Source organism: Festucalex cinctus, chromosome 20, assembly GCF_051991245.1.
Source record: "Festucalex cinctus isolate MCC-2025b chromosome 20, RoL_Fcin_1.0, whole genome shotgun sequence".
Lineage (NCBI taxonomy): Eukaryota > Metazoa > Chordata > Actinopteri > Syngnathiformes > Syngnathidae > Festucalex > Festucalex cinctus.
The window spans coordinates 13721951-13747352 of record NC_135430.1 but is presented as its reverse complement, the minus strand read 5'-3'; the positions used below and the strand labels follow the sequence as shown (position 1 = coordinate 13747352).

The window sequence follows — 25402 nt, the reverse complement described above, 5'->3', positions numbered from 1 at the left end:
TCTATTTTGCAATTAATGCGACTTTTGATGGACGTCTTGCTTCGCATGGACGTGATCGTGAAACAAAACCGTCTCAATTTATGTTCACGGTACTCTGTCGCCACCTTTTGGCTAAAAAAAAAAAAAAAAAAAGAAGTACAGTATATCAAATGTGTTTGGACAGCTTTTAGCGAATGAAGGCCAAGAGTGTTTATACCTCCGATCACTAGGGGGCAGTGTGTTAAGTATTTACTGACCAGATGACAGGTGTGACTCATTAGTGAAGCTGGCAATTTTTCGACCAGTTGGTCGTGTGTTAATGACTTTAATAGGCATGCTTGTTTTTCCCATATAGTTTACGTTTACCTTTATTTTTGGATTTGTACTCATTGGCTCCACTTTCCCCATTCAACCCCGATGAGAATCTTCAGAAACCTGATGTCATGACATTATGCCCGTATTGTCTTCGGCCGCCCCAAGGTAAGAACACAAGTCCAAGAAACTTTTATTGCTTTATTTGAAGTAAAGATGTGCACACAATAGACAACCATTCACTCACAGTGAAAATTTCGAGTCATCAATTAGCCTACAAATCATGTTTTTAAACTGTGGGAGGAAACCGGAGTACTCGGGGTAAACCCACGCCAACAAGGGGAGAACATGCAAACTCCACACAGGGAGGCCAGAGACCAGATTTGAACCCACAACCGCCACTGCGAGGCCCATTTGCTAACCAGTAGTCCACCGTGCCACTTATAAAACTCATTTACACCAATTTGACGCCAGACGTAGATGGAAAGACTACACTGCGTTATAAATAACACAAAATGTTTTCATGAGGAAGTCTGTGTAATGACATACAGCATCCATTTGAAGTCATCAGTCTTTTTTCTTTTTTTTTTAAACCATGGCTAGGCTAATCTGACGTGATAAAGAAATTAAGTGTTCACTAAATGCTGCAAATTGAATTCCACACTAAAATAATGGGGGGAAAAAATCATTAAAAAGTGTTTATTATAAATAGACAATGATTCTAAGAAATATTTTTCTTCCTAATGCTACAAATTAATGTAAGACTGACAGTGCTGTTAAACCAATTAAACTAAAAGCCCAACCATTTTTTTACAACCTAGAAAATGTTTTAAAACTTGTCTGTGCATAGTAGTCAACTGCATTTTTTTTTTTAATTTCTAATTCATTATTTCTTAAATACTATTCTGAACGTTTGACGTTGATGAACAGAATGTACAACTTTGTGTTGTGCCCATTTCTGCTTATGGAGTTTTTGATAAAATGTAGGCGACTTGCCAAATTGTTTGACTGGCTATAAGCATACAAGTTGTAACAGCCCAACAGGCCACTTTGGTGTGTTTCACAAAAAGGAATGGTGTGATCAAAGTGATAGTAGTGCATTTTTCATGCTGTGTCATATTCACATATTTTAAAAAGTACAACTAATAGTACTATTAATGAAAACTAAACTAAAATGAAGCACTTCTGGAGAAAAAAAAACAGGACAAATGAAAACTAAGAAGCCCACTTTACAAATACAAAATAATATATTATATAAAAAAAAATGCACATGAGGTAAAGAGAAACCAAATCTGTCAAGTTGGCCATCATATTGGCTTTATTTCATATTCACTTTGATCAACTGTTGAGTTACATCACCTCTAACTTGCTAATAGGCAGCGACAGTCGAATGTTTTAGTGACACATCATTTTCTACAATATAAGATATTCACGACCGATAGCCCACCAAAAGCAAAAATCTGCATCTAATTAATAATCGATTAATCTGCTGATCATTATTTTTGATTAATTGATGAATCGGAACAAATCAGATGTTTAAATTAGTAGCACCTCTTTAATCCCAAAACGATTGAAAAACAGAAATAAGTCTCCAATTAGCATTTTCCACAATAAAAAAATAAATAAATAAAAATGAAACCATTGTTTTAAAAAAATAAATAAATAAAATAAAATAAATTTGAAAAGAAATGTGTGAAAAGGTGAATCTGCATGTACCAATATGCGAGGGTCCATTGTACTCAAAATGTCGATGCAATTACTTTGTGCTCTACATTTCAAGACTTTGTGAAGTTTTCAAAGGACAAATCACAAAAAAGTGTGATGCAATAACATGAGCGAAAAAAACAACGTATAAATATGTCTTTGGAACACTGTTAATATTTAAAATAGAATGTATTTATATGTTTTTGGGAGCAAACGAGTTAATATTATAAGGATGTTAATCCTTGTCATATCTATAGTGTTACCAGTAATTAATTTGTCATATTTAACATGTTTATGTCGGTCTTTGATTTAAATGAACAAACAAACCTTAACTTTAAGTTGTGTGTAAAATAATGACATCCAGGACGATTCCCCGTACAAGTTGCATTGATCATCTGCTTGTGAAACTATAAATTTATAAGTTTTGATTGTGGCCAGCTGATTAATTGATCCGACATCAGAAATTATTTACTTTACAAAATCTTCTCATGGGCCAGGTTAAACCCCTTTTGCGGGCCTGATCCGGCCCGCGGGTGTATGTTTGACACCCGATTTAGACATTGCACTTCCCATTGATTTAAAAAAAACCCAAAAACAAACAAAAAAAAAAAAAACGTAGCTGACGTAATTTAACGTTTATGGCAGCATACATCGTGATTTTACTAATCGTTATTAGATGTTTTTGGCGGTTGAAGAGTTAAAAAAAATTTTAAAAAAAAGGGGGGGGGGGGGGGATTTCCCATTTAACATTATTTTTTGCAAGATCTCGTTTTACTCAACATGCCCCATGGGGGCTTCAACCAAACCACAAAATGTTCAGCTTCTATAACATTTAGTCGTGTGTCTGCATATGTGCAGCCAAACTGCTGCGATGAGCGTAGCTTCCACCGCAAACCGAACAACTGAAGGGTTTTTCTCCTGTGTGTGTCCTGACGTGGGATTCGAGATGTCCCCTTTGATAGAAAGTCTTATCGCAAAACGGACAACTAAATGGTTTCTCATCCGTGTGCGTTTTCACGTGCGCTCTCCAGTTTTGCTTAAAAAAGAACGTCTTGTCGCACAGCGAGCAGCTAAATGGTTTCTCTCCTGTGTGTATTATCATGTGTGCTTTCACAGATTCCTTTCGTGAGAACGTTGAACCGCAAACTGAGCAAGCAAAAGGTTTTTCTCCGTCGTGCGTTCTCACGTGTGATCTTAGATGTGCCTTTTGAGAGAATGCTTTATTACACAGCGAGCAAACAAACGGTTTCTCTCCTGTGTGTGTCCTCATGTGCGATTCCAGGTGTCCCCTTTGATAGAAAGTTTTACGACACAAAGCGCAAACGAAAGATTTTTCTCCGTTGTGTGTTCTCATGTGTGATTCCAAGTGTGCGTTTTGAGAGAATGTTTTGTTACACAGCAGGCAAACAAAATGTTTTTCTCCTGTGTGCGTTCTCATGTGCGATTCCATGCTTACCTTATGAGAGAAGGTTTTACCACACGTTGAACAACGAAATGGTTTCTCTGCTGCGTGTTTGGTCATGTGTGTTCTCAAGCCTTGCTTGAAAAAGAACATTTTGCTGCACAATGAGCAACTGAAGGGTTTTTCTCCCATGTGTGTTCTCATGTGTTTCACCATGCCATCTTTCAGAGTGAACGTTTTAGCGCAAACGGAGCAGCTAAAGGGTTTTTCTCCTGTATGTATCCTCATGTGTGCCAACATGTTTGGCTTTCGGGTAAACTTTTTACCACAAATTGAGCAGCTGAAATATTTTTTACGCGCGTTCACATTTGTCTCCAAATGTTTGTCTTCACCTTCGCCGTCTTCGTCAGTCTTGAACGGTTCTTCCGTGTCGTCATTGTCTGACAGTGGAGCTAAGAGGTTGCCTGGCGGTGATCCTCCACGATGGCGGTGAGGAAGCTGTGGCCACTCAGCTGATTTGTATTCATCGTCTTCACTAGTCTTTACAGAGATGATAGTCAGCGGCAAGTTGCTGACATCTAACTCCTCCTCTTCCTCCTTAACGTGGGGGTGACGTGGGTCATCTTCTTCCCTTTTAAAGGCCGAGGGCTGTGATGCTCCCTCTTCTTCTTTAACATGGGGTGCATGTAGATCTTTGTGACGGCCAATCGGCTGATGGTGGACATCTGCAGCAACACCAATGCAGTTTAGATCACCAGCATTAGTTTAGGTGAAAAAACACTTCTACAAACTGAACAGGTAATTTTTTTTTACACGCAAATTTAAATGTCTCCTTTTCAGAGCATTTCAACTGTTTGTTGTCACCTTCACAGTCTTCATTGCTCCTCCAAGATGTTTCCATGTCGTCGCTGTCTCACAGTAGAACTAAGGTCTGAAGGTGGTTTCCACTTGACTGTAACCAATGACCACTCAGGTGGTTCGTGTCAAGACAGTCAGCAGATGTCTTCAGCCTCCTCCTCTTCGATGCCGAATGGGCATATATATCTTTTTTTCCTCCAAACTGGAGTTCCCCCGTTGCAGCTGATGGCTGAAGTTCTTCCTGACGACCGGTCAACTGATGGATGTCGATAGGACAGGAGCAACACAAACACAGTTAAGCTCACATGGATCAAATATAGTTGCCTTATTAAAATAATGGCATTACTCACAGGAAATGTTTTCGCCTTAAAAAAATATTCTGCTAAAAACAGTTGCCTCCTGAGTTAAATACATCGTTCAATGCTACCCCTGAAATTAATAATACAATCAGTATGGGTCAGTTTCAGTTGACAAATGAAATGTCTTGAACAGAACACTTTAAATAAACGAAATATAGCCTAACCGGTTATCTCTTCACATTGTCGAATGTCTTCATGTTTGGGTCTCATTCATTTATTTATTATAAAACACAAAACATAACCATTAAGTTTCACACGCCGTTAAAAGGTAAACAAAATGTAAGGTGAATTTTAATTAGTAAACTGACCGTTTTAGACCATTTTGAGTGTGCAAACGGTTTCAAGGTGCCGTCGTTGTTGCTCGGTCTGCCTCCTGACTTTCTATCTTGCGACAGTTGCACCTCGTGCGACGCTTTTAGAAAAGTCCGAATATTTTGTCAGCTGCCGCAATTAGACGCTTCCTTACCAACTCTTTCAACATTTAGAAGACGATATTGAAAACAATTCAACGATGACGACGCTCAGACTTCACGTTTTGTGTGTGCGACTCGAAGAGATGACGCTACTTCCGCATTTTCCAGTTTCATTTTCCTCTTCTACGCCGAGTTGGAAAATGTATTCCGCCACCTATTGATCGGAAGTGATTACTACATTGGCTTACAATCAAAACGAGATCAAAATGTCATTTTTGGATCTGGTATTGTTGTGAGATAAATAATACATGTTATTGTTTTGTTTTGCATAATTACGTGTTGATCACTTCATGACTAAAATATAAATGTTTCCTGTTAATTAAGCATGGTATCACTATCTTCTTTTCTTTGTTCTTCCTGTAGTCATGATAGTTGTGTTTATTTGTTCCCCTCTCATAATTGTATACTCCATAATTACATGATGCTGTATTAGTTCCATTTATTTTCACATTTACCAGTGTAAAAACAAGTTTATTTTTTCTTCAACACTGCCTTCATTACCAAGGTTGCTGAATGTATGCTTTTGCAAAAGTTATTTTATTTCTTTAACTCAATTTGTTGTCAGTTAAATGCACAAATGAATAATGAAAATGCATATCTTTCAGATAAGTACTGGTGTAGATCAAGGTTTATTTGCAATTTTTAGGGGCGCTTTTCTTGATTCAGCCGAGCAAAACTGTACCGACTCCAATTTCCAAGATGGCCACTCACATGAAACCAGGCTTCATATCCCACAAAACATCCTGAGAAAGTAAGTAGTGCTTTAACTTTGGTACTGGTATATATATAGTATACGTGAATGATGTTTAGTTTATCAAAGTACACGACACTGATATATTTGAAGGATGTTTGGCCTTACACTACTATTGTACTATTTTCTAATCTGATTATTTATTAACTTTCAGGCAACCGTTTGATACTGACCGGGACTCAACCTTTGGATCTGAAGATAACAGTAAAGACACAGTATATATATGTTTTTTAATCTACTTTTTATTTGGTACACTGTTGTCTACATTTCTCTCGGTGTGTTTCCTATGCACCATCCATAACCTGTGGGTAAAACACACACACACAAAAGACTAAGATGGAGCAACAATGGCCAGAAGAAATGTTCGCATTTAGTTCTCATTTACTGTATACTTACAGAATAAATCCAGTCTTGGAAGGAAGAGACTCTGGTGAAGACGGTGGGTTTGGAAACTTGGTTGCACCTGCCGGACGGACCGTAACTGACCACCCCGTGAACCCTCCACTCATCATCAGTGAAGCAGTTAAGGGGTCCCCCGGAGTCGCCCTGGTGAGAGCACCCACAATCATGCCACAGTGAGTGGTTTTAAGAAAGGCGGATGGTTTATGGAGGGCGCACAGTGTCGCACCTGACAGCCTGAGACGAGTCCATCCCCTCCGGCGCACACCATGCTTCTCAGGGCGATGTTTCCCCACCACTCCGGCTGGGAACAGATTGAGTGCTCCACCACTTTGATGGGGGCCACCTGCAGGATGTCGGGCGTGACGCTCGATACTTTGTCTGGCCAAATGCAAGAGTCAATGTCAGTTACCGTTTGAGAAAACATGGCTTCATGATCACATTAAATTTTTTATTTGACATTTATTTGCCAATTTGTTTGAATTCGGGTTTGTCTATTTTTTTTTTATTTTCATTTGTCGTTTGGTTTGTTTTTGGTTTTTCTTAAAAGCACAATAGATTCTGCTTTCATTTAATTTAATAGTTGTACTTGTTTTTTTTTTGTTTCACATCTGTACTTTATTTTTCATTTACTTACAATTTTTTGCTCTAAATCTATTTTAGCATATTAGACTTTTATTTCTATTTTTTACATTTATTTCATTTAATTCCACAAAAAAATATAAATCTAATTTGTCTGTGATATTGCATTTTATTCACATTATATTCTATTTGAATGTCAATTGTATTTTGTCCTTGAATTTAGTTTTTATTTTGACTTTAATTGTATCTTTACTTGAATTTAATTTTTATGTATTTTCAATTCTATTTAGTTTTTCATTGCATTTTTTTGTATTTGAATTTTGATTTCAAATTAGCTTAATTTGAAATTTATTTTTATTTTTTTATTTGGATTTTTATTTCAATTGTATTTGAATTTTCATTTATATTATAATTTATTTGATGCTTTTTATTGTACTTTACTGAACTTTTCTCTACCCTATACTCTCTACTTACAGTCCATGATCCCCCAACCAGTGATGAAACAAGTGAAATCGTGAGGCAGCATTTCGCCTGGCCTGGGCAGGTTGCCGATAGCAACAAAGCCGTTATCATAAACAGATTGAGCCAGCCTCAGGAGAGCAATGTCATTTCTAGTGGAGAAACACGCACAATATCTTCATTAAAATGACTCATTAAGGGGCTGATGCAGCTGGATGGGTTCGAACGTTACCCCATGCCAAGGTTGCTCGTCCACTCCGGGTGAACGTGAATCTTCTCGACCGCGATGAACTGCTCACTGCCATCGTACTCGAACAGGTTGTATTCTCCGACCACCACACGGTACTGACTGGCTTCCTTACTGACATGCAACAATACAATAAGTCACTGCCTGGTGCCGACTGAATGTAGCATACTTTTATTTCTTCTGGTCTAATGTCTAATCCCAATTTGGGCCAAGACTAGAAGAGGTGTCAAAAACATGTCTGGGACACGTTAACATTGTAGATTGGAATGGGTTACAAAACCGTCCTCCTGGTCAAGAAGGTGCTTACAATCTATTTTACAGGCCCACTGTAAGCACGGCAGTAAACACCTAAATAAGAATAACTGGGAGAAGGTTTACATCTACCATCGATGTAATTGGAGGATGACAGAAATGTTCTAAGGTTCAGGGTGACTTCACCTTGGCTAAATAAATAAATCCCGTTAACACAACCATGAAGATAGACAGACACTGTTAATTTTTTTAAAGTGAATATTATGTGCATTTGTGTTTTTAAATATTAAACCAAACCTGAGGATACAGTGAGCTGCCGTCAAGATGTAAAAGGCATCGATGATGGAGCCTCCGCATATATGACTATATGATCCTTCGCCGTATGAATCGAGCTGGAGGGAAGCCTGGAAGAAAAGAGAGCAAAAAAAAAAAAAAAAAAGCGGTTTAATGGAGATTTTTTTTTTTTAAACTAATTTTAGGGCTTACCTGCCATTTCCAGGTGTTTGGTTTAGCATCACTGCCTCCTATGACTCTGTCGTTGTTCACATAGTGGTTGAATGGTACCTCGGCACCAATTAACCCTTATTAACATGGTATTAAAACCAAAATGTTAATGTTAATGTCATGCAGTTTTGTCGCATTGGATTAGCAGAATTTCTTACCCACACAGCAGACGAAAATCGCAAGCCAAATCATGTTGGAAGAACGATTGCAGAATGGGGTTTCATCTTTTTATATCACTTTAGTGCGGCCTTCAGTTAGATAACTACAGTGCTCTTTGCCAATATGCAAACACTTTTTCTTTTTTAGGTGGAATAAAAACCTCAACATGTCATGTTTGTAAAATGATGATTACATAATACTGATAGTCATCAGCAAATTCATGTAATGTACTTTACAATATCTTATATGATTATTTATGCTTTATTTTTATATTATTTTTGCAAGCGGGACCTGTTATCGTTGGTGGGAATGTCCCATTCAAAGTCAACAAAAGCCTCTGCAAACAGCATGATTCCCACGTAAAAAAAAATCCTAGTTTGATATGCCGTTGCAAGGTCAAAATGTGCAAAACTGATGTTAGCTGTTACTGTAGTATTTGTTGTAGTCGAGAGTCGCAGTGTGACAATAATTTATCTCAAAGATATGATTGCCATGAAACTTCAAATTTTCCTGCAAAATGTCAAAACCCCATTTTAGATTTTTTTTTATTTTTTCCCCCCATTGTCTTACAGTACCTTTAATTGAATTTCCTGTCTTATTGACTTGTTTTTAAAACACTTGTTTTATTTTCTTGGGAATGTATTATTATTATTATTATTATTGTTGTTGTTGTTGTTGTTGTTATTAACGTAGCTATACAGTATGAAAAAGCTAGCATTGTTTGCTAGGCAACTGCTTAGTAACAGCTGGTCACAGACAGACCAAACTACACGATCCCAGATTGCTGATCGCGCCCCTATCAGACACACAGCAGTTCGTGCCTTTCTGGCATCATTATTTACTAGTGTTGCCTTGCCGCCTTTCAAACGCGTGTTATTGCCGCCTCTAGTGCGAGTTAGCTACCTCGCGTCTCGTCCAGGTTACTCCAAATGTAATTTTACTTCTGTAGTCAACTCGAAGCGATGGGCTTAGTCCAAGCCTCGTTTTTGTCCAGCCGGGAGGCAACAAGTGGCTACCACGTTCACGGGGTATGTGCTAACTTAGCTGTACTCGCATTTGTAAGTGGGTAGGGACACTTACACGTTGCTTGCTTATGCTCGTTGCCTGTTTAAAGTACAACCTAACCGCTATGCTTACCTGCGTTTTATAAATTTGTTACATTAAAAGTGAGAAGGTGTCCGGGTTTTTAGACATAGTCATAATATCCACCTGCGATGAGGTGGCATTTGGCATGCCGCCAAGCGACTCAGCCGTTTAACCCTTTCTTGCCATTCAAAATTGTTAAATTTGCATAACGCCTATATCCCACGTGTCGGTGAATAATAATGATGATAATAATACATAATAATAATAGTTTAAATATGTATTTAAAAAAAAAACAAGCACAAGCGTAATACCAGCAGAATTTTATCAAAATTCATCAAAAATTAAAACCCCCTATACACTAGGAGACTTCGATTCTCAACTGTGTTTTTTCCCCTCTCCAGGTACAAGATGGCTCCCCTGCTTTTAAGGCTGGTTTGGAGCCATTCTTTGACTTCATCATTTCCATTGGAAACACAAGACTCGTGTGTAAACACAAAGTTACAAACCATACATTGGGGGTCTATTACACTTGGGTACTAAGTTACTAACGTCTCTTGTTTTCTGCAGACCAAGGAAGGCGACTTGCTGAAAGACTTACTGAAGGCCAACGTGGAGAAGGCGGTGAAGCTCCAAGTGTACAACAGCAAGACGCAGCGGGTGAGAGAGCTGGAAGTGACACCAGGCAACATGTGGGGGGGCCAGGGCCTCCTGGGGGCTAGCGTCCGCTTCTGCAGCTTTGAGGGGGCTGCTGAAAACGTCTGGCATGTCCTGGTAGGCAAGGAGCAACCAAACAATTTTATTTATTTAAAAAAAAAAAAAAACATGTCAACTAATTTGTTCTAGGGGATATGTTATGGAAATTTTGAAACTTATTCGGTTCTTTTATGTGACTGGATTGCCTGCCCAACAACCAATTAACTCTTATGCTTATAGTCTTTTTATGGAAATATGTCTGTTAGTGGCATATTCTAAACTTCTGCCTTACTTTTACATAACACTGGTGGCAATCTACTTATTTAAATACCCCCATGTCAAATTTCTTTACCCCTGACTTGATCAGACAGGCTGTGTAAAAAGCCTAGAGCCACGTTCAAGAAAGAAATGCACCAAATTATATGTGCAAAGAGCATTTCAAAGCACATTACTAGTAAAATTAATAGTAAAGTGAAATAAAAAGAAAGATTTAATGACAAAATTTGATGTTGCACTTATGTTCCTGCATTGACGGTATAAACTATGGAGAGTCGGGGGCTACATGTATATGGGATATGAAATTAGTGTCAATTTAAAAAGGTCAACACTTCCCTACATATTTATTTTATTTTCCCCATTGCCAAAAAAATCTACATTTTAAACAACTCAAACTTGTTGCAGCCCTTTGAGACTCACAAAAATAACTCTATTTTCCTTTTGCCAGGATGTTGAGGCCAACTCCCCCGCAGCCTCCGCCGGCCTCACTGCACATGTCGACTTCATCGTGGGAGCTGACCAGCTGTTGCAGAGTGTACGTCTATATCTGTCCGCAGTGAAAACCAAACCCTTCGGCCAACATTTTTTTTTTCTTTGCAGTCAGATGACTTCTTTTCCCTAATCGAAGCCAACGAGGGCAAACAGCTAAAGCTGCTGGTGTATAACACGCAGAGTGAGCGGTGCAGAGAAGTGATGGTGATTCCCAATGGAGCTTGGGGGGGAGAAGGAAGGTACAGCAAAACTCCAGCCATGCCATGACTAATTGATACTACCCATATAAGGTTTATAATGGCCCTAGTGAACACATTCCATATGACGTATTTTCACATATTGCGTGTGGGTCTGGAACATGTCCATTCCCCAGCAATAAACGAGCGTTTACTGTAGTTGTAATTGTTATTAAACAGTAAAATCCGTTTGTTCTATTTCTTTGACGTCTTAGCTTAGGTTGTGGTATCGGCTACGGCTATTTGCACCGTATCCCGACCTGTCCACCCCCAGCCGGCGTCCCGTCATCTGAAGCGGACGACAAGGCGGTACGCCTCGTGTTGAATCAAGTTGTTTGCATTTGATTAAATATGTTTACAGTCGATGTGTGTTAAATTATCAGGTGCCTTTCTTGAGTGGAGATAAGATTTCTGAACAGCATCAGTGTGGAATCACGCAACAAGCCGACTGTGGTAAGCTGAAATTTACATTTAAAACACTTTTTCCTGAATTTAAAATTGTTTCCTGCTGTGTTGAAAGCAAATGTTATGTTGAAAATACCCCAATTATCAAGAATTATAGCCCTTGGTTGTTTAATCTCCACCACAGAGGCATTGGCTACACATCAGCCTGATAGGGCATCGACCAATGACACGAGCCGCAACTTTGTATCGGCCAATCGTGGCGACGACGTGCGTGATCAGTTTGACATTGGTGAGTGCCTCGCAATTTAGTTTGCTCACATTCAAATACTACTACTTTTTTTTTTTTCTGTTGTTGGCATGCCACATAATTCAGAATTTATTGTTTTTGTCCTGATATTGATTAATACAATAATAAACGACAAATAGTTAAGTTAATATTACTTTATTAGACTTGATTGGATTTAGATTGTGAAAGTGCAGCGAAAGAAGTGGCTTGCACTTAACAGCGTTTTTTTTTTTTATTTATTTACAACATGACAGAATAGAGTAGATGATAAAAGTTGTCTGTCTTTAAAGTTAAGCATTTTTCCTCCAGTACCCAACTTATAGAACGCCACAAGGGCAAATCCCTGTTTGACAGTACTGAGTTTAGAGTTAATAATATGAAATAATAATCATATGAAAATAAAATGATTAAAAAAAAGGCTGTTTGTTGACTACTTCCAGATTCCTTATCCATCCTGCAAAGACCTCTTGAATTGGACTCACAGCACCAGCCAAGTGAGCAGGTCCAAGTTGCAGACCTGAATGAGGACTGCCACGGTCCTGTGGTTGACACAAAGATGCTACCTGGCGTAGAGGTGCGACTCACTGAATCTGTCTTACATTCTTGATGCTATGACAAGCCAAGAATAATTAGCATAGCCACACTAGAATAGAAAAACAAAAAACATATCACTCGAGCTTCTTTGTTGCTGCTGATGCTAATTTGCACATTTTACCTCCAAAGACTTTTATTTCATTCACTATACTGCCTACAGTCTCAGGCATCTACTTTATCGCCTATTTGCCTTTTTCCAACCTGCTTCCTTGTATACACATATCAAGCGATCATGTTTATTCCCGATTGTGAACGTTTTATTTAAATAATTGTGTCAATGGCTGAACAAATAATGATTATTTTTTAAATATCCGCTCACCTGTTGATTTTAACCAGAAAAGCGGTTTGTGCTTGACTGTGAGGTGACAGATGACTGCAACAGAAAAGGTCTAAATTAGGCATTTAAGCTACCCGTTTTTTCCTGTTGTCACTGCCAGGACATTTACTATGTAGCTTGGAACTCAACTCAACATCATGTATAGAGAGTTTTAAAAAAAAAATAAAAAAAAAAAAAAAACCTGAAACAAAAATCTGAATCTGAACAAAACTAAAAATCAAATATAAAACATAATTACTTGTACTAAAAATAAAATCATGAATAATTTTTAATAAAAATGTATCTCTTTATAACCTTAAAGCCAGTGTCACTGCAATTTTTCCAGTTATTGAAGCTTTTGGATGCCCACTGACATAAATTGTCTCTCTCGGGATTGAAATCCCACTTTGAGACAGAAGGTGTCAGCAAAACATCATCTTGTTTTTGCCACTACAGCCTTGATTAACTGTGAAATCCAAATAAGACTGCTTTCTGATTAATGTAGACATTAAGTGTTAAGTCTGATAATAATTTAGGACAATGCAATGCTGTAGTCCATCTTGGTATTGTATTGAAATTATTCCCAGTATGTCATTTGATCCCCATCATCATGTGATTTCCTTCTAATTGCCCGCCCGTCCCCGAGATGACATCCAGACATAATGAAGAGAACCAGGGTAGTGTGAGCTTCAACAGAAAGGGGGCGAATAAGTCTCAATTATTTAGCAGAGCACTCCTCCGTGGAAAAGGGGGGATGGGAGTAAGGAGAGCGGAAAAAAAGCACGTGCGGATGAAACATGAGACGGATTTGTTGTAATCCGCAAAGAGAGCGAGGGTTTCTCATTGTTCACTTGAGTGTGCTTTTATGGAGCTGCTTACATTGCTATATGTTAGCTTGCCAAACATGTTACTATTTTATCAGTTCTCATGTTATAGTACCTGACCACAGTGTACAATTCTTAAAAATGTGCTGTGGGTTATCTATATTGATTTTTTTTTTTTTAAATCTTGCTATAAATTGTCATAGTCACCATGTTAGCATTTTATAAATACTTATTGAAATAGTACCTAATGTGACATCTGTTTTAACATCATCCGTGGGTTGATTTCATGATATGTTAGCTTACAAACTATTGATTAGCATGTGAGGATGAGATCAATTCTAGTGAATGATGTAAAATCCCTCCTTTAACAGTATTTCACTTGGGTTGCTAGCTACCGTGCTATAAATTAGTTAGCATTATGAAGGATGGAACTTTTTGCTCAAATACATTTTATTTATAAATCTACTGTAAAAACAACTACAATACAATTCGAACATGAAACAAGACAATTGAACATTCAAAACAGTATAAGTTAAAATAAATAAAAATAAGTTAAAAGTTAAAATGTATTGCTATGTTAGTGTACCAACTGTTAGCATGTTAGCAATACTCCCATCTCACCACTTTAGCTCTTAAAACACGTCACTTGAGGCATGATGTTATTCATTACCATTCATTTTAATCAATATTTAGTGCAGTACCTCTGTCACATCATTTTTCAGTGGATGAAGCAAGCCAAATTAACAAGCTTTTATTTGTTTCTCAAGAACAAACATTTGGCTCTGGGCTTGCGTTTGCCCTCGTATTGCCCTTTTAGCTTTCGCAACGCATAGCATTGTTAGCCCGAGGCTAGGGGAGAAACCTCCGGAACAACTGCAGAGCGTCGATGTCATTTACCCGCGCTCTCTCTCTCTCTCTCTCTCTCTCTTTTTTTATTATGATGTTGCGAGTGTTTCGAAGGAAGCGATGACGCATCTGCACCCGCTTGTCATCTCGGCTTTATTTCAGGCTCACTGGCACCAGCATCGTGTTCAGCACCACCGACTCGCGCCTGTCGCTGCAGCGTGCCAAATTGTGGATTAGATGAACTCGCGACACATGCGGAGGGGAATAGATTATGACAATTTTACTAAACCTGTTAGGGAATTTTGTAGCTTTTGTACATTCGCACTTCACAAGGCAAGATGCCACATCAAGTTCAGACAGAGGACAATTCATTATCATTTTCTTTTTTTCCCCACTTCTCTCTTTTTTTGTAAGTTAAACTTCTAATTTCAGCAGATATTAAATGATTACTCCCCATACAGTATGCCACAGTTTGACTTTTCTTTTTCCTCATTAATCCTGCTGAATAACAAAACAAATGTGTAGTAGCTATGAATGGGCTTCAAGGCAACTTAGTGTTGTTCGACATGCAGCAAACATACCACAGCCAGGGAACGAGTGCCTGTGTGTGCTTTACAAGGCCGTAATTGCATTCATTCTGCGAGGCCTAAATTCATTAGGAGGCCGGTTTTTGCCTTCTACCATCATTACAACCCCAGGCTAAAACAAGCATTACATCTCTGATGCCGCGGCCCTCGAACAACGCCCAAAGGCGTTCATGGCAACATTGTGCTGTTTGGTTGTTGCCTCTTTGCATTTTCTCTCATTAATCCGGTGGGCGTGGCTTATGGTTAACACGATATGAGGCGAAACGTCCACCCATCTGTTTACTATATGCTAATTATGGTGGCAAGAAAATGTATCTCATGCCAGTTGATTTCAGGCGAGAGGCGGGGGCCAATGAGTCAAGTAGCACTTTAATGCTCATAGCTGCTAAAACGTAAATCTGACTGTCAGGCTACACGCCTCAGTGGAGCCCCCTCAAACCTATGCCCCTGGCCACCCTGGCTTCAACCATACTGTTTTTTCCTGTTGATGTCTGTGACATATTTGCCGTGACACGGCCGTCCGCCACTGCTCGGTCTATCATTTATGTGCATTTGGCAAGTAATCATGGCTTGACAATAAGCTGTGAGATGGTATCAGGTGTCTGCAAAATGGTGGAGGTGCACATGTGGAATGATTTCTGCAAGCGCCGCAGTCAGCCATGTAATTTGTGGGCCACAATTGTTGCTCATTTGGCCACTGACAAATGATTGTGTGCATGTGCTTAAAAAAAAAGAAAAGAAAAAGGAAAAAAACCCTGATCCAACAGATAGCTGAACACATGCGTTTTTATGGGCTGTGACGTTTGCATGTCGAATGGGGGTGTCAGGAAAATAGAGGTGATACAGTCACCATCGAAAGTAATGCAACAGTGAGGTCAATTCACTTATTTGTTTGTGGACTGAAAACAGGCTTCAAAAGATGAATTTAAATGAGAGAAAAGATCAACAGTCCCCTTTTTAGCTTTGGATGCAAGAAAGCATTACAGTTGTACCTCAAATCAGGGAAGGTCTAATTCTGCTCCACTGTAAATTTCCAGCTTGAAACAACTTTACAGAATCCAACCTTGTTTTTTTTTTGTTTTTGTTTTTTTTCTCTTTTCTCCTCCATGATGAAAGGAGATAGTCAATTCTTTCTTTGGTAGATTTGCTGTGTATGTGTAGATATTTTTATGTATTATTTTTAGGGGAGCAAATGTATTGTTTATTGTAGTGTATAATAGAATTAAGTGGATAACTAACTATTTTAATTGTACTTATAACATTAAATTAATGTGAATTTGTTGACGACAAATTTTTATTCAGTTTTATTTCATATAAAGACCTACAATTAACTGACATGCCTTCGATCTATAAAATACCTTATATTCACTTTGTATGAACTTAGCTCAAGTGAATAGAAGTTTAATGTTCTCATAATTAATAAACTTTAATGTATTCACTTTGGATTAACTTACATCAATTGAGTGATACCAATTTAAGCTATTTTATTAAGTTGGTCAACATTTCAATTTGTAATCTTAATTTGTTCAACAATTTTCTTTTTAAAGTATTTTTTACAGATTGTGTTGTATGTTGTTATAACACATTGTTACAAACTTACACTATAAAGATACAAATCACCTCTTGAAATTAAATATAACCTATAAATTATAAAATAGCATATTTGTAATAAATTGATGAATAGAAATGTTTAGCTATAAGCAAGAGCAAAATATTGATGTTGCCCCACATGATATTTTGGGGCAAATCTTGGTCAAATTTCGGTTGGAAGTTCATATTCACTTTTTGGCACAGTCCACCCATCTAAACAGCCAACCACCTGTAGGAGGAACCAGTTCTAATTAAAAAGGCTGAACGAAATCATCAAAGTTTTGGGCCTTGTGGAGGTCGACGCTCTATTAATCAGGCGTCTGTTGTTTTGGATGTCATTAAATGATGCAGGTGTACCTAATGATGCGCCTCAGCTTGGATATTATTAGCACGTCCCAACCCACGTCACACTGTTATTTTTACTATTCCCCTCTTGTGCAATAGGTTGGCTTGAAAGTATGAGTCATCATTGAAACCCTAGTTTAGGGGATACACACTTGTGCTGTTATCAGGTCGGGCCAGACAGCCGATTACCCCCCCCCCCCCCCCACCCCCCACTCCGCACTCAGGAGACCACATGCACGACTAATGCACCATCAAATCAGCGGCCATCTTTGGTTTTAATGCAAGACATTAAGTGGTTATTAGCGGGCTCGTGAGCAGATGTTGCACGACGACGTTAGACGGTAATGACGGTGATTGCATGAGAGGACAAGCCTCCAGGGCAAAAAGGACTTTGTTTACCCAGCGAGAGAGGCAAACAGAAGAGGCAGGTGTGTGTGTGGGGGGGGGGGGGTGGGGGGGGGGGGGTATACGGACGTGTACGTAGGTGTAAATGTGCTCAAGAGTTTTCAATGCGGTCCCATTAGTCGCACGGCTCCGCCCACGCACGCAAATGCAAAGATGGATGCACGGAACTGGCATTCTAATATGAAAAACATGGAGCTCTGGGGATGTTGAAGGAGTGCAAGGTTAATAACGGGACTTTATGAATAACTTGAGTGGTTATTAATGTGTTATTAAGCCTTAATGAACTGCCAAAAAAATATCTCCGTAATTTTGCACATGGGATTATTAATTTATTTTGGAAATTTATGCAAACAGTTTCAAATAATTCAAGGCTTGTATTTGAAGTTACAAATGAAAAAATGTCAGAAAGCCTACTAGAGCAACTGGATTTTATTTGGGATTAATCAGAGGAACTTTAAATGGTAGCATTTGTGTGATGACTATGAAGGAGGGTTAGGGTTACCTAAGGGTTAACTCCTAACCCTAACCCCAAACTGAAGGAGTTGAGATTCTTAACAGCACATATATTAATTTGGCAATTTACCCTATGTGGACAGTGCTCTCTGTGGTGACTTAATAGAAGCCACTATTTGAGGAAATAAGGTACAATTTATAAACTATATATAAATATTGTCTGTTTGTATACCTATAAAAGTTTTTGCTCCAGGCAGCCGACCTAATGTGCTTTTAAAGTGTGTGTGTTCTTTAATTGATGCTAAGGTCACCCATCGCCATGACAACCACAAATCACAGCAAGTAATTACACAGCACTGCGAGACCTGCTCAAAATTCACAAAGTGACTGATTTATCGCCGCGCATTTAGAAAAAGGCCAAGATTGTGGAGCAAAACGGATATCTCCCCGTTGCCGTTCTTTTGCGCGGCATTGGTGGCGCAAGTAGCAGAAGCGGTTTCTTCTCGAGTGGGCGTGACCATTGTAGTTTGCCTGAAGGGTTAGCGAGCTGCCAGATGCTCCCACGGGCTTGTCACGACTCATCTCGCAACATGCATCTTGACTTAGACACGCAAGGACATGGAGAGTAGCTATAAAAAGTCTACACACCCCTGTTTGTATGTCTGTTTTTGTGACATAACAAATGAGACCAAGATAAAGCCTCACAATTTTTAATATACTAGGTATTAAAAAAAAACAAAAAAATAAAAAATTATCGGAGGGGGAAAAAAAATTGAATTTATTGCCAAAAAGTTCAGGTTTTCACTCGAGCAGAAAAGACTCAATTAATCGGGAAAAATCCAGCTAAGCGAGATCTTCTGCAGCTGTGCATGCTGTTGAGGAATCATGGCTAGTGTGCAAAACTTTGAAAGTTGTATTAAGGCCAGAGTGAAAATAAGAAACATTATTTGCAATGTTATTGTTGACTATTTTCTGGGTAATCACAGGGTGATTTTGTAATTTCCCATTACTCGCAGATGCACACAAACACTCTTGCTCTCATCCGTGCTGTCACAGGCTTTTATCTCCCTTTGTTTTATTCAACGTGGACACAGCAGCCTTTTATCTTGCTTCGTGATTCAATAATAAAATGACTATAATGTCATCTGTACTGCGCACACACTCAAACGTGCGTGGCAGTTTTATGATACACGGAAGATGGACTGCGCCGGCCTGTTATGTGGTTTGCTGACATTTTAAGCAATACATCACATGTTCAATCATGCAGGTAATTAGTTTACACATAAAAACATAAAACATGGCAGGTAAGGTAAATGGATGTGGCTTAAATTAGGATCAAGTTAGAAAAAGAACCAATGGTACATACACAAAACAATAATTGCTCCTGTGAGGAAAGTGACGTCATAAAAGCTTTATTCTCAGTCTGGGATTCAGCACATCAAATCTGCTGCAGTGAGTCAGCTACACTTCAGTTTAGTCTTTTTGCGGAACACGAAAGCAGGGGGGACATCAAGCATCCTCCACATTTTACCATTATTTTTCCGCTATACACTATTTTCCACTTTTACTTTGCTATGACATCACTTTATTCGAGTGTGCATTTCAGATTTAGCTTTAATGTACAATGAAAATATTGCAATATTCTACAAAATACTTTTTTAAAATTATTTTTTGTGTAATATACTCTTCCGCAAGCATTGTAAAAACATCTGCAAAAAAAAATAAAAAATCTGCCACTAAGCTTATTATTTTGCTCTGTAAATGCTGAATTTTGCTGTTTATCCACAGAAAACTTCATTTTGTTGATTTTTAGCTTTATTTTTACCATAAAGTCTGCTTTCTTAATGCTAATGCACTATGCAAAATGCCATCCACGCCCACAAGCACACCTAGGGACAATTCGGAGCGCCCAATTAACCTGCCATGCATGTCTTTGGAATGTGGGAGGAGACCGGAGTACCCGGAGAAGACCCACGCAGGCACAGGGAGAACATGCAAACTCCACCCAGTAAGACCGAACCCTGGACTCGAACCCGAGTCCTCAGAACTGGGAGGCGGACGTGCTAACCACTCATTCACCTTGCCGCCCTCTAACAATACTTATAGGCGTATATTCTTTATCCTCTTTTTGTGTATGCCTAGCTATATTATACTCCTTCGATTTTTACCAGTGTGGACATGACAACATTATTTAAAAAATGAGCGTAATGGCTATTATAGATGTTTTCATTGAAAAAAATAAAAAATAAAGATTCAATTACAACTCAATAGGCTGCGCTTACCTAAACTATCGACACACGTCATCACTCAGCGTGACTCATGCAGAATTTGGCCCCAGCTATCAATGTCGCCCTTCATCTTTGCCACACCACCCAAACACAAAAAGCTCTGCGGCGAAACACAGAACAGAATAAAACATCTGCGGAAAAAACAAAAGAAAACCCACAACAAATCCATGTGACCTGATTACGGAAATCTACCGGGCTGCTGTGTCGCTCGTTACACCGCATCCCAGATGTCGCATTTTAGGCGAGTGTGCTGTGTGCCCTGTTGACAGCTGCCTGCTTGCGTGAAACGCACCCCCCTCGCCTCCCCCCAACCCAATAAACGGGGCCTTAGAAACGGCCAATAAGGGTCTGTAAAAAAAATAAAATAAAAAAGAAAGCGCTTCAGTGGTGCTCAGGTTGTAATACAAAAAGGAAGTGAGCCAGAAACAAGCACTTTGCTTTGCCACTTCATCAGTGAGTCAATGCAGTCCTCCATATTGAGGCCATTTTGGGTTTTTTTTCAGGAAAAAAACAAACCGAGAGAAACCAAGCAAGTGTTCTTAAAAGCAACGCATTCGACCTCCTCGTCAGAGCATCAGTTCCAATGATTGTAAATGTCAAACCTGATCAATATTAAGACCCCAAAGTCAATCTATCAACATGAATTGTATTTAAAACATAACTGGCCTCTTCAATTTGTATTACTCCTACTCTTTCTTGTTTAAAATTTGTATGCCAGTCTTGATGCCCTGTGGCACCGTGCTGCCTCTCACTGGTCAGTCTCGGTATTACGATTAGGTTCTGCAACTCGTGTGGCGTGATGCGTTGGTCACCTTCGGTATACAGCATACTAGGGCTGAGCACGAATGGGTGGTAATTCCGGGATTCGTTCGAATGTGGCAAATTAATAGTCGAGTACTAATTTGTGGACTCGGATCAATAGGTGTGATTTCACTGGAACCGACAATTTACGGTTTTAATTGTGAAATAAACAACCCAGATTCTACCGTTGGCCACAATGCAACATGAGATTTTATTAAATTAAAACTTGTATACTGTAGATAAAAAGCTATATAAGTCTTGTCCATTTACTATTTAGGTCAAATGTTATTTATTTTTCAGGAAATACATCATCTTAAGTTATGAATCCAACCAGAATTTGTTGGCTGACACAGGCACGATTAGCAAGTGTTTTTCCTCATCGTGTGAACACATTTTATGAATTGGTAAAAATGTTACAAATCGGTCCGCATGGACCCTGCTTTACTCCAATAGCTATTTTGGGTTGAGATTCTGAATTCTAAACCATTCATTGAATGTCCTGTGTAGGGAGGCACAGTTTAATTCATTTAAGCCTTTTTCATTTCTATGCATATTCACATCAAGTAAGTGCACTTACTTTCCAGCTAATCAATAAGTGGGAAAATACTGCACTATTGATTGGCATAATTCAGCTGCTCAGCCTTCCTCATGTTCCGTATGCAGTAACTAATCACATCTACTGGAACGTACCATTTTTAGCCATCCTTTACCCCCACCCTCCTCTTTCTTTTTTCCATGTGTTCCATCTGGTTGCGCCACATGAAGTTAGAAACACGAACACAAGCACGCACACGCCCACACACACACATCCGAGATGCATGCTTTTGCATTGTATGCCAATGTTGACCAGCTCCATCTGGGAACAAAACAGTGGCGGGTGATAATGGTCGTAGGAAGAGGTGGTCAGTCAATAACGGTTGTGGGTTCCCTTGATCCGTGTGTGAGCGTGTTGAGCGCCTCCTGTCGTGGTTGTGGTGGTCAGGAGTTGGTTTCCTATAGGTGTCTTTCTACTTACTAAGATTTTGAACTCTATTGGAATCTCTTCAGCCACAGCAGTAGATGATGCATTTTACAAACTGGTAATTTGCAGGGTTTGAATGTAAAATAGTTTTCCCTCTGGTGACTTACAAGTCTGTTTTGATGTTGTGTCTTATCTATGAAAGTGAACTTTTTTTTTTTTGTTACGTTGCCTCTATTAGCCCACTTAGTTGCCACCTAGTAGTCACAACTTTGACCCACAAACCAACCATAATTTCAAACTCGCCAAAAAAAATTAGCTTTTGAAAAAAGTATCTCTCTAACCTCCGCTGACAAACTACTCTAAACTTAGCTCCTCCCCGACATTAAAAGCTCAACTTTCACTCCAAATGTAAACTTCAGTATATTTTCTCGACAACCAGGTAGAGTGAACCGCCAATAATAACAGGTGATAGGGACCGAGACGTGTCACAAAGAATGAAAATCCAGTGCTGACGACAGCAGAGTACTTTTTTCTATGAACAAGGCCTGACTAAATCTAGCTCCTCCCTTCAGTTCAACATAGTTGCATGGTGCAAAGAAATATTTTGATATTAGATTCGCCTTTGGACTGAGCAGAAAATTAACAAATAGGTGTCTTCTTCGTTATTAGAATGGACTTTGGCACCATCTTTATGCGTTTCAGAAAGAGGAAAAAAAGCGAATAGGTGAATTGAGTCAATTTGTGTATAAAGGATGTGCCGTAATTATGTAAAATTTGAGTAAAAGTAACAGGTAAAACAATAACCAGCTCATTCACTATATGGCACAAAGTACAATTAAACGTGAACCGTTTTGTATTTGCCTGTTGCCATGAATGTAACAGCAATAGCTTTGTGTTCAACTAAACAGGTCCATGTCACACTAAATTTGTGAAAAATTTGAGACGTAACTCAATATTTCAGTGTCTATAATTTGTGACAATTTCATTTTTGGTGCTGGGGTGTGAATTAGTTTCTCATGTAAAGTATAAGGTGAAGAAAAGTCTCAAGTGAAAGATCCCTGATGTTGTCGCCTCATTCTCACTTTGTGTGTGTGTGTGTGTGTGTGTGTTTTTCTCGCACCGTTGAGAAAAGCAATGAACGTCAGATTGAATGTCTGAGTGAAATCTGCTCACGTTGGAGCTGAGTAATGGGTCGATAAAACGGACAGAGCGCGAGCCAACAAACACGATAATTCAATGTGGGATTTCACAGGGCACAAAGTGTTATTCCCACTTTTTCAAATTTCCCAATAATGATTTTGAGCTGTAGGGCGCGGCGCACATGTGGCCTTAAATCCAATTTTCTCATTTCTTTCCCTTTTATTATAGACTTTTTGTGTTGTTTTGTCATACCAGCATTGAAAGATGGAGACCTGTGATAGGCAAAAAGCAAAAGTATAACCACAACTTGATTGCCACTGAATTAATTTTTGAAAACAAACAGTTGTAAATGCATGTAAAAGTTTCATACAACTGAAATGTGCATCACAGATGTACTATATTGGATTAAAAATGTTTGACACTGTAAATAGGCAGCACACTTTAGTGTGAACATTTAATTTAAGTCTTTTTTTTTCATTTTTTTTTTTTCATACCAAACATTCGACCCTCTGCTCTCGCAAGTAGTTCCACTCAAATGAATTCACTTGACATCATTTTCTTTGTGACAAACAGTTTTAAAAGCACTCGGACCATCGTCACCGAACAGATTGCGTTCAATTTGGGCAAAAAGAGGAAAAGGAAATGAACAATAGCTGCAGCCACGTTCCAATTATAAATTATTCTCGGGCTGCGCCGCTCTAATGAGCTGATAACAGCACGGCAAGGGGAAAATGGAAATGTGTTTAAAAAAAAAAATTATCTGCTCCAATGGTTGCAACTTCCATTAAAAAAAAATAAAATCAAATCACAATTCATTTGATCATCAGAGCTAATCTGCTCAATTGTCACCGCATTAGCATACAAATATTCGCTCCAGTCTCCAGATTTGAAGCTCACTTTCTTTTTCCTTTCTTTTATAGCGAGATATAAATATGAACATGAAAAAAAAAAATCTTCACAGAGGGATTGCTGGAATCCTCCTCCCTTCCTTCATGCATATTTAAAAAGGCCCCATTTAGAAAGTGCTGACTTCTCCCTGCATGTATGATTCATAGTATCAAGTCTGGAAGGGGGTGATCTGTAACTGCCGTTTGGCCAAAACTTGCATTATGTTGTCTGTCATATACCAACCCTCACTTGTATTCTGAACTGAGCTAGCGCCTTTATACAACTTAATTAAGGATATTTATCTCAGATGGAATTGTACAGATGGTAAGAGCGCACCGGATTGTCCTTGTGTCCTCGTATCTTTTTTATTATATCACAACTCACGCTTATCAATTGGCTGTAGGGCAAACTAATTACCTGAACTCGGACCGCTTCACTTTGTGCTAAATGGCTTTTTGATGCTCCTTACACTTTATTCTGTGGCATCAATTTAAGAATTGCTTATGTAAAACTTACTGCTTATGTCTGATGAATACATGAAAATTAAAATTACAAAAAAAATATACAAGCAAAATAAATCAAATATATTGTATAAAGATGCACATAAGATAACAGATATAATTCATTTTGCACTGTCTAAATAGGAAAGTTTTAATGATGGATAATACCTTGCATCAAACATGGCATCCTTTTTGGTTATTCAGCTCCACAGAGGCAACAATGGCAGCTCTAGACAGGCGGTATGACATTTATTACAATCAGAGCTCCTGGTCACATTGGCCCAGGGTGTAGATTGCCTTATCTAATTTTAGTCCTTTCAACCTCCCCGTCTATAAATTTCCAGCCGGCCTTTCATCACAGGAACAGTCACCGTACGTCAGCCCGTCAATATCCTTTGATAAATATTTTCACCCCTGCTTTCACACTGATGAATCACTTTCTCAATGCATCCATTACCTTTATGTCTGTCATAATTCAAATGGCCCCTTCAGGTGACTTCACCACTGAACCGAAATCTGATCCCATTAATTTGTCTTAATTGTGTCTAATGACAGGATTAGCTCAATCACTGCAAGATGTGATGCCACATTTAAAAAAAAAATAAAAAATAGATCCATTGTGAAACTTAGCTCATATTAATTAAGGTTCTTTTGACAAACATGGGACACTGTACACTTAAAAAAAAAATCTAATCTGAAAAAATGATACATATTTAACCCACATATATGCCCTTCACTTTTTTTTTTTTATTATTTTCAGTTTCTCTATATGACCTCTTTTTTTTTTTTTTAAATGGAGGTTTTCCCCATCTGCAGTTGAGTAAAGCCACTATAATGGAAAAAAAAAAAATCTCCACTGATCAGGCAATTACATCATATATTCGTCATCAAAGCGCCCCAAAACTCAGTCAAGCTGGTACATGTGGAGCGGCCACTGAAAGACGAAGAGG

At 38.6% G+C, this 25402-nt stretch overlaps 3 protein-coding genes and 1 long non-coding RNA gene across 6 annotated transcripts; 2 read left to right on the top strand and 2 right to left on the bottom strand.

Annotated features, from left to right (window-relative positions):
* The first annotated feature begins 273 nt into the window (after window positions 1-273).
* Window positions 274-8156, top strand: LOC144009058 (uncharacterized). Its single transcript, XR_013280824.1, has 6 exons — window positions 274-459; window positions 5734-5838; window positions 5993-6053; window positions 6237-6387; window positions 6459-6640; window positions 7296-8156. It is a non-coding gene; the product is annotated as an uncharacterized LOC144009058 (long non-coding RNA).
* LOC144009052 (uncharacterized) lies at window positions 1587-5180 on the bottom strand. Of its 2 annotated transcripts, none has more exons than XM_077508523.1 (3): window positions 4923-5180; window positions 4262-4511; window positions 1587-4122 (listed from the first exon to the last, which is right to left on the bottom strand). In XM_077508523.1, the coding sequence occupies exons 2-3, from the start codon at window positions 4296-4298 to the stop codon at window positions 2828-2830; spliced, it is 1332 nt and encodes a 443-aa protein (XP_077364649.1). In that variant the 5' UTR covers window positions 4299-4511; window positions 4923-5180; the 3' UTR covers window positions 1587-2827. The 2 variants fall into 2 exon arrangements, with proteins under 2 accessions (XP_077364649.1, XP_077364650.1); XM_077508524.1 differs by having other exon boundaries at window positions 5081-5168.
* On the bottom strand, window positions 6061-9551 carry LOC144009056 (chymotrypsin-like elastase family member 2A). The gene is made up of 8 exons (XM_077508530.1): window positions 8440-9551; window positions 8264-8358; window positions 8075-8181; window positions 7511-7639; window positions 7294-7430; window positions 6467-6618; window positions 6235-6384; window positions 6061-6140 (listed from the first exon to the last, which is right to left on the bottom strand). The coding sequence occupies exons 1-8, from the start codon at window positions 8471-8473 to the stop codon at window positions 6123-6125; spliced, it is 822 nt and encodes a 273-aa protein (XP_077364656.1). The 5' UTR covers window positions 8474-9551; the 3' UTR covers window positions 6061-6122.
* On the top strand, window positions 9269-25395 carry LOC144009055 (Golgi reassembly-stacking protein 1-like). Of its 2 annotated transcripts, none has more exons than XM_077508528.1 (10): window positions 9269-9468; window positions 9928-10008; window positions 10094-10297; window positions 10944-11030; window positions 11096-11226; window positions 11439-11532; window positions 11607-11676; window positions 11813-11917; window positions 12355-12488; window positions 24797-25395. In XM_077508528.1, the coding sequence occupies exons 1-10, from the start codon at window positions 9403-9405 to the stop codon at window positions 24989-24991; spliced, it is 1167 nt and encodes a 388-aa protein (XP_077364654.1). In that variant the 5' UTR covers window positions 9269-9402; the 3' UTR covers window positions 24992-25395. The 2 variants fall into 2 exon arrangements, with proteins under 2 accessions (XP_077364654.1, XP_077364655.1); XM_077508529.1 differs by lacking the exon at window positions 24797-25395 and adding an exon at window positions 14657-16368.
* The last annotated feature ends 7 nt before the right edge of the window (window positions 25396-25402 follow it).

Excerpts from the sequence above, each read along its gene's own strand:
- LOC144009052 (XM_077508523.1), bottom strand. The coding sequence starts at position 4,298 with ATGGAAACATCTTGGAGGAGCAATGAAGACTGTGAAG. Across the intron at positions 4,123-4,261 it reads GAGCAATGAAGACTGTGAAG|ATGTCCACCATCAGCCGATT; the intron begins GTGACAACAAAC and ends GTGTTGCTGCAG.
- LOC144009056 (XM_077508530.1), bottom strand. The coding sequence starts at position 8,473 with ATGATTTGGCTTGCGATTTTCGTCTGCTGTGTGG. Across the intron at positions 6,619-7,293 it reads TGGTTGGGGGATCATGGACT|ACAAAGTATCGAGCGTCACG; the intron begins GTAAGTAGAGAG and ends GCATTTGGCCAG. Across the intron at positions 6,385-6,466 it reads GACTCGTCTCAGGCTGTCAG|GGCGACTCCGGGGGACCCCT; the intron begins GTGCGACACTGT and ends TGCTCTCACCAG.
- LOC144009055 (XM_077508528.1), top strand. The coding sequence starts at position 9,403 with ATGGGCTTAGTCCAAGCCTCGTTTTTGTCCAGCCGGGAGGCAACAAGT. Across the intron at positions 9,469-9,927 it reads GTGGCTACCACGTTCACGGG|GTACAAGATGGCTCCCCTGC; the intron begins GTATGTGCTAAC and ends TCCCCTCTCCAG. Across the intron at positions 12,489-24,796 it reads AGATGCTACCTGGCGTAGAG|CCGGCCTTTCATCACAGGAA; the intron begins GTGCGACTCACT and ends ATAAATTTCCAG.